At 36.9% G+C, this 8,617-nt stretch overlaps 1 protein-coding gene across 1 annotated transcript; it reads left to right on the top strand.

Annotated features, from left to right (window-relative positions):
• Positions 1-247: 247 nt before the first annotated feature.
• LOC149202945 (uncharacterized) lies at positions 248-1,142 on the top strand. The gene is made up of 2 exons (XM_089401735.1): positions 248-988; positions 1,092-1,142. The coding sequence occupies exons 1-2, from the start codon at positions 248-250 to the stop codon at positions 1,140-1,142; spliced, it is 792 nt and encodes a 263-aa protein (XP_089257861.1).
• Positions 1,143-8,617: the final 7,475 nt, after the last annotated feature.

Below are 8,617 nucleotides of genomic sequence, written 5' to 3'. Positions count from 1 at the left end.
ACTCAAAGAAAAGAGGCCGGAAATCAGACCTTCAAAGAACAATAGAAGTTGGGGAAATACTAATGGATTCTGGGCTATTCCCCAAGCTGACACAGTTCTTCAAACCCTCAACGAAATCTCCATGAAGCTCACATCCTGGAATGTTAGAGGACTCAACAGTCCCTCAAAACACAGAATGATAAAAAAATTGATTATGCAAGAACAACCAGCAGTAGTCTTTCTCCAAGAAACTAAAAGCAGTAGCACAATGATAGATAAACTTGGCAACAAAATATGGGCAGGCAGTAGGTCAATTTCTGTCGACGCTTCAGGGGCGTCAGGCGGCTTGGCTATTTTATGGAATCCGCAGATAGTTACGTTGGACAATTTCCATGCCACTCTCCATCTCATTCAAGCCACTTTCCATCTTATAGGCACCAACATTCATGGGCACCTCACCAATGTATATTTCCCTCAGTCGATTCAGCAAAAATTGGACCTCTTGGACACGATCTCTCTCCTTAATACAGATAGACGTTTCCCCTTGTGGATTGGGGGGGGAGATTTCAATATCATAAAATCAATGGAGGAAAAACAAGGAGGCAGGGTGCGGCTCGACAGCGACAGTTCGGGCTTCAAGCAATTCATCCAGAACAATCAGCTCATGGACATTCCTACCTCCAATGGTATTTTTACTTGGTCCAACAAGCGCAAAGGAGCACACCATATAGCCTCAAGGTTGGATCGTTTTCTTATATCTGACAATGCGATCCACCTGGGAGGAGACTTCAGCACCTCAATAATTCCACAAAGTGGCTCGGATCATTGGCCCATTCTGCTTCACTGGTCAAGACCAGGTCATGGCTGCAACAGACCCTTTCGCTTTGAAGCCTTCTGGCTACAACATAGCAAATTAAAGGACATAGTAACTCAAGCTTGGACTTCATATTCACCACCAGCGGGAGCCAAGATGTATCAGTTTCAGGAAAAGTTAAAACATCTGAAACAAGTATTAAAACGATGGAACCGTACCCATTTTGGCAACATACAGGAAAGCAAACAGAAGCTGGAGCAGCAAATGAAAGAACTTCAACAAAATTTCATTCTTGCAGGACGCACCGACGAACAAATTCAACAAGAGCAGAGCCTATGGAGACAGATAGAAGAACGCCAACAACAAGAGGAAATTTTATGGAAACAAAAATCCCGAATCAGTTGGCTGAAAGAAGGGGAAAAAAACACTAAGTTCTTTCACAAAACTACCATTCAAAGGCGTATGCACAACAAAATAACCTTTGTCAATAACCAACAGGGTGATAGAATTGAAGTTCATGAAGAAATGGAAAAAGAATTCACAGACTACTTCAAGGACATTCTAAAGGAACCTGAAGTCAATCGAGATGAAGCAATCCACGCCATCACACAGCACATTCCCAAATTAATCAATGAGGAACACAACAATCAGCTTCTCCAACCTATTTCGCTGAAGGAAGTCGAAGAAGCCATGGCCCAACTTAAAGATGGCAAGGCACCTGGGCCAGACGGATTTACAGCCAACTTCTTTCATGAATTTTGGGAGCTCATCAAAGTTGAAGTATGGAATCTAGTGGATGAATCTCGTTGCATGCACTGGGTCCTCCCAGCCCTCAACACAACTTTCATAGCCTTGGTACCCAAAGAAGCAGCCTCCAGCAAACCTGAGAAATTCAGACCAATAGCGTTATGCAATGTGATCTACAAACTCATTTCAAAGGTCATTGCAAATCGTCTCAAACCTCTTCTACCTATACTAATCTCTCCAGAGCAAACAGGGTATGTCGAGGGAAGACAAATCATGGATGGTATAATACTCTCAAATGAAGTCATACATTCTCTAAAGCTCCTAAAAAAACCAAGTATGCTTCTCAAGCTTGACCTCTCAAAGGCCTTCGACAAACTTAGCTGGAATTATATACATAAAATGCTCTTAGCTTTTGGTTTTAACGCAACTTGGACCAGATGGATCATGAGCCTCATTACTTCTCCAAGTTTTTCAGTCTTATTGAACGGATCTCCCTCTCCTCCCTTCAAATCCTCTCGGGGCATAAGGCAAGGGGATCCTCTCTCGCCTTTTCTCTTTGTCCTTATGGCCGAAGGATTAAGTAGGCTACTCAAATCAGCCGTTTCATCCCAAGCGCTCAAAGGTTTATCTCTCCACGGCCGCCCTCCACAGTCCCATCAACAATTTGTTGATGACACTCTGCTCTTCGGGCATCCCTCTGTAAAAGAAGCCGCCGCATTCAAAACCCTTCTAAATATCTTTGCTGAAGCTTCTGGTACCTCCATTAACGCCTCCAAATCCCAGCTCTTTTTCTTCAATACCCCCCCCACCACGCAAAGATCCATTGCCAGATCTCTGGGATTCACCATCTCCCATTTACCTGCAAAATATCTAGGAGCCCCTCTTTCCGATTCTGCGATCAAACAGGTGTCCTGGAGAGCACTTCTGGACAAACTTGAATCAAAGCTTTCTTCATGGACCTACAGGGCTCTTAATCTAGCTGGTAGGCTTGTTCTCATTAAATCTGTCCTGCAAGCAATGCCGCTCTATCTCTTCTCCATCCTGGCAGCTCCAAAAGGGATTCTGAAGGCTATTCGCACTCTGCAACGCAACTTCCTCTGGGGTTCCACTGCTTTAAACAGGAAATGGGCTCTAGTCAAATGGACAGAGGTGTGCAAAACCAAGTCAGAAGGAGGGTTAGGACTTCGGGATCCGTTACATAGCAATAATACAATGGGTGCCAGAATATGGTGGAACTGGGTTTCCAAGCCGAACTCCCCATGGGCTCAACTATGGCAAGCAAAATATGCCAGAGGCAGCAGTTGGAGTGATCTCATCAGAATCAACCCAACGGTGCAAGGTTCACTCATCTGGAACAATGCAAAAAAGCAAAGCCGCTTCATTCAAGAACACAGCTTTTGGGAAATACACTCAGGGACGGATGCCAGATTTTGGGAGGACTCTTGGCAACAGCTCCCAAAACTCGCAAATTTGTTCCACAAACCTCTTTGGCAGGCACACATGAAGCAAATTGGTCATACCCAGGTTCACCAGTTCTGGCAGACTTCCTCAAATCACGATCTTCATATATGGAAACCCGCGCAACAATGGCAAACAGATTGGCAAGGAGAAACATATACAGAAATAGAACAGGAACTCCAAGAAAGGAGAATTCGTCTCTCAAACCAGCAGGACAAATTACGTTGGGGATACACAACCAGGGGCACCTTCACCACCAAAGAAGCTCACCATCTGCGTTATTCCAATCTCCAAGAGGAAAGAGACCAAATTTGGAAGCAAGTCTGGCACAAAGGACTATGGCCCAAGATCTCCACCTTCATCTGGCTCTTAAGTAAAAGGCGCATCCTTACTTGGGATAATCTACTAAAAAGAGGATTCATAGGGCCCTCCCGATGCCCAAACTGCAATGCCAATAATGAAACCATCAGTCATCTAATGGAAGACTGCCCACTCGCAAAACAAATTTGGAAGAAAGTTGAAAACTGTAATATGAGAGCAATACCCAGACAGATGGACGTTACGGAAAACATAAGAAACTGGGTCAAAAATCCATTTAAGAGTCAAATTCTAAACTCTCTATGGAATATCATTCCCGGCTTCCTGTACTGGACTCTGTGGAAAGAGCGTAACCATCGGATCTTCAACAATACATACCGTTCCATGGATGATCTTTGGCTCATTCTCAAGCAAAATATCCAAGAAACCCTGGCCATCCGAATCTGGAATGACACAGACTGGCCCGATCTTCCTCAAGAATGCAGAATAATGAAGGCATGGGATCTAGATCTCAAGCCCCTGGTCAAAGCAAAAACGGCTCCCAGCTCCATATCGGCTTCTCCTTCATCATGGTCCCCTCCAGCCTTAAATGCCTACAAGATCAACTTCGATGGAGCAGCCAAAGGCAATCCCGGCCCTGCAGGTTTCGGAGGAGTCATAAGAAATCACTCAGGAGAGGTGAAACTCTTATACTATGGCTCTCTAGGCAAAAATACCAATAACGTGGCAGAGCTGGAAGGACTTTGGAAAGGAATATGTTTGGCCGAGCAATATAACCTCTCTCCCCTTGAAGTTGAAGGGGACTCGCTCATACTAATAGAGGCAGCCAAACGAATACAAGCAGGGGCCAGAGCAGTCAAAATTGCAAAAAGTTGGAGGCCGCTAAGCCGTATGGAATCCTTGGAGGAACAGCTTCTCACTCCCCACAACATAACCTTCAAGCATGTCAGAAGATCAGCAAACCAGGTAGCAGATCGATTGGCTAATCAAGGAGCGATTCAGTCGACATCGTATTTCTCGGGGGCCATGGATTTGGTAGAAGATGATCAACTTAAGAAAGATTGCATCTCTCTGGTGCAAAAAGATCTCCTTCTCCCGGATGCGGGTGACATCACTGTCCATGCCGAGTGTTAGAACAGTTATGAGGCATGTGGCTTGTCACATGGGCCTCTGTCAGCCCGGACAAGCCACGCCAAGCCAAGGAGCAGGCTCCTTAAATTCGCCGGAAGGCGATGCAATCAGCAAATTCGCAATGTTTTGCGAGGAGAGGAATGTAGTTAGGCTGTCTAGTCTGGAGCAGGGGAACGACGGGGGAATGTACAGGAGGTTGCAGGCGCCATTCAATGCGCTGCAATATCCGAGGAGCATGGGAGCTATTAAGGTTGCCTCCCTGACCTCTCTGCCGCATACCAGGCCGTTTGAGTGGGTTATTGCTTGGAACAAGGTTTCTGGAGGAATTGTAGGTGAGGGAAGCCATCGCCAAATGCCAAGGGAGAGGCTCAGGATGAGCAGTCGCAGAGGAATGGCTAGAGGGCATTCTGCCTCTCAGAGGCCTGAGATTTCTCCAACGTCCTCAGTTGAAATTACCTCTGAGCAAAACAGGCCTCCAGGCCGCAATGCTAGAGGCAATTGGGGCATTCCGGAGTGTGGTCACTCGGAACATCCGGCCATTCGTTATAGAATTCCCTGTGCTTTTGCTAATAACACTCTGATAGTGTCGGTTACTGTGGAGCATTGTAGCAGTGCTCGTGGGCGCTTGGATATGGTGACTGTCCCGCGGGTCGACATGGAGACTCCCACTGTAGACTTCACGCGTCCGGTTCAGACGGATGAAGCTGGCCCCAGCGAACCTGTTCAGAGAAGCTCGTGCCAGGGTAAGGAACCTGCTCAAAGGAGCTCGTGCCAGGGTAAGGATGCAGCGGAAAAGCTCAAGGGTCCAGCATCTGATGAACCTCACACCACGGATGACGATTAACTCAGCAGTCGCCAAGTCTGGGCAGCAAGGAATGAATTTCTCTGACCTTTTCATTTTCATGATTTTGTATATCTATTATGGAGTTTATGTCTGTAATTTCGGTCCATATCACCATAGTCTCAGCCCACGCGTCGTTCAACATGTTCACCATGTCGTTTTCCATACACAGCGTGTCGATTTGTGTTCACCTTGTCCAGTAATGCATCCATCGTGTCAGTTTCGATACTCACCGTGTCATGTAATGAATCCACCGTGTCGATTACTGTATGCTACGTGTCGCTCTTCTATGCAAGGTAGCAATGACTGATATCTTCTCTGAAGGTACAGGGCTTTGGCCCAGATGTAATTTTTGTAATATTTTTGACTTTTTGTAATATAAATAGATCAGTGTTATCGAGAAAAAAAAAAAAATATTATGATAATTTATAAATAATTTATTTTATATTTTTTATATTTGTTTATAAATAGTGTACAATTAGTATTTCATTATTTTATAATATTCATTATCATAGATAAATAATATTTAAAATGGTATTATTAACAATATTATTAATAAAAAATATTAATAATCTCTTTAATACAATATTAATTATGTTTAAAAATAATCACGTTTTAAACATGTTTAATAAAATGCTAATTTTAAATGAGTTTTAAACATGTTCTAATTATGTTTAATATATGTTTTAATCATATTTAATACAATTTTAATTTATAATCATGTTTAATCACTTTAATCATCTTTTAATTTTTGGTTAATACATGTTTTAAACATATTTAATAAATACTATTTTTTTTTTAAATTATTAATATTTAATGTTATTAACATAATAACATTAAAATCATTAATAATATTTAAATTGTAACATTAATATTAATAATATTAGTAGTTAAAAATATATATATGTATATATAGATATAATATTATAAATATTAAATATTAGAAAAATACATTTTTTATTTTATTAATATTATAAAACTAAGGGATTATAACTATAAACCAAAGTGATTAATATGGAGACCCAAAGATTTGATACTTTACGTTTACAATGTTAATCCCTTAGACATATAATATTAATCCCAAAAAATTATAATATTAATGCCTTAGATTTATAATATTATTAATAAACTTTTAAAATAGTTTAAAAATAATTTATATTTTTATAATAGTTATTAAGATAAACAAATAATATCTTTTAAAAAAAACATAAATAAAATGATTATTAATAATATAAATAACATTAAAATTAATATTAAAAATAATAATATTAAAGCAAATAATAATAACATTATTAATACAATTAATATTGTTTAAGAAAAATATTCTTCATAACATTATAATTAATAATGATTTTTAAAAATTAATAATATTTAATGTTTTTAATCAAATAATATTAAAATTATTAATAACATTTAAATTGTAAAATTAATATTCATAGTATTGTTAATTGAAAAATATTTTATATTTATTATTAAAAATATTAAATATTAAAAGAAAAGGTCTTCCCTCATGGAAAGAAAACTATTAAGATTTATAAAATTAATCCGTGAGTTTAATATTAATTTCTTAGTTTTATAATCCCTCAAGTTTATAATATTAATCCTAGGGTTTATACTCTTTTAGGCTTACAATATTAATCTTAGTGTTTAATATAAATCTCTTGGGTTTATAATATTACCAATCCCCCAGTTTTATTAATCCATTGGGTTTATTATATTAATCCCTAATATGTTAATAATCTTAGGGTTTATAAAATTAATCGTGAGGTTTAATATTAATCCATTAGGTTTATAATCCCTCGGGTGTAAGGTTTATAACTATAGGGTTTATAATATTAATCATAAGGTTTTTAATCCCTTGAGTTTATAATATTATCCTTAAGGTTTATAATATTATATGTAATTTTTTAATCCCCTGAGTTTATAATATTAACCTTACGGCTTATAATCTCCTCGTTTTTTAAAAATAATCCATTCGGTTTATAATATTAATAAACCCACGAGTTTAGAATATTAATCTCTAATATGCATAACAATATATTAGGATTTATAATATTAATTGTAAGGTTTATAATCCCTTAGGCTTATAATATTTATCTTAGAGTTTAATGTCAATCTTTTGGGTTTATAATATTATTAATCTCTTTAGTTTTATTAATCCGTTATGTTTATTATATTAATCCCTAATATGTATAATAATATATTAGGGTTTATAATATTAATCTCGGGTTTGATATAATAATCTTAGAGTTTATAATATTAATCCCTTGGGTTTAGAGTCTTAAGATTTATAATTGTAGGCTTTATAATATTAATCCTAAGGTTTTTAATTCCTTACATTTACAATATTAATGGTAGGTTTTATAATCATGTGGTCTTATAATATTAATCACTTGGGTTTATAATATTGATAATCCCATTGGCTCAAAATATTTATCTCTAATATGTATAACAATATATTAGGGTTTATAATCTTAAGGCTTATAATATTAATCTTATGTTTGATATATTAATCTTAGGGTTTAATATTGATCCATTAGGTTTAAAATCTCTGGGCTTTATAATATTAATCCTTTATTTATCCTTTATGGTTTAATAGTAATCCCTTAAGTTTATAATCCCTTGAGTTTATAGTATTAATCCTTTGGGTTTATTAATCTTAAGGTTTATGTTCCTAGGATTTAATATTAATCCTAAGGTTTAATGTTATTCCCTTGGGTTTTTAATATTAATCCCTTCGGTTTATTAATCACATACATTTATAATTTTAATCCTAAAGTTTATAATACTAATCTAAGGGTTTAATGTTTATTTTATCATTTATATCCCTTCAATTTATAATATTTATTCCTTTTGTTTAATATTATTCCCATGGGTTTATAATCTATTGGGTTTATTAGTCCATTCAGTTTATGATATCACTCCCTTGGGTTTGTTAATCTAAGGGTTCATATTCCTAGGCTATAATATTATTCATAAGATTTATAATATTAATCACAACGTTCAATTTAAATTTCTTGGGTTATAATCCATTTGGTTTATAATATTATGTCAATATGAAAATCAATCGTGGTCAACGATGATCAACTGTGTTTATTTTAGGAGTTATAATATTTATCTTAGGGTTTATATACATTGGGTTTAATATTATTCTCTTGGGTTTTTACTATTTATCCCTTACTTTTATTAGTCCCTTTGCTTTATAATATCAATCCCTTTGGTTTATTAATCCAAGGGTTCATATTCGTAGGGTAGAATATTATTTATATGGTTTATAATATTAATCCTAGGGTTTAATATAAATCCCTTCGTTTTATAACCATGGTCAG

The sequence above is a fragment of the Pinus tabuliformis genome, chromosome 2_1 (genome assembly GCF_031772625.1).
Source record: "Pinus tabuliformis cultivar Carrire ecotype Pingquan chromosome 2_1, CPIR1, whole genome shotgun sequence".
Lineage (NCBI taxonomy): Eukaryota > Viridiplantae > Streptophyta > Pinopsida > Pinales > Pinaceae > Pinus > Pinus tabuliformis.
The sequence above is the reverse complement of the archived record's forward strand: the minus strand, read 5'-3'. Positions and strand labels throughout refer to the sequence as shown.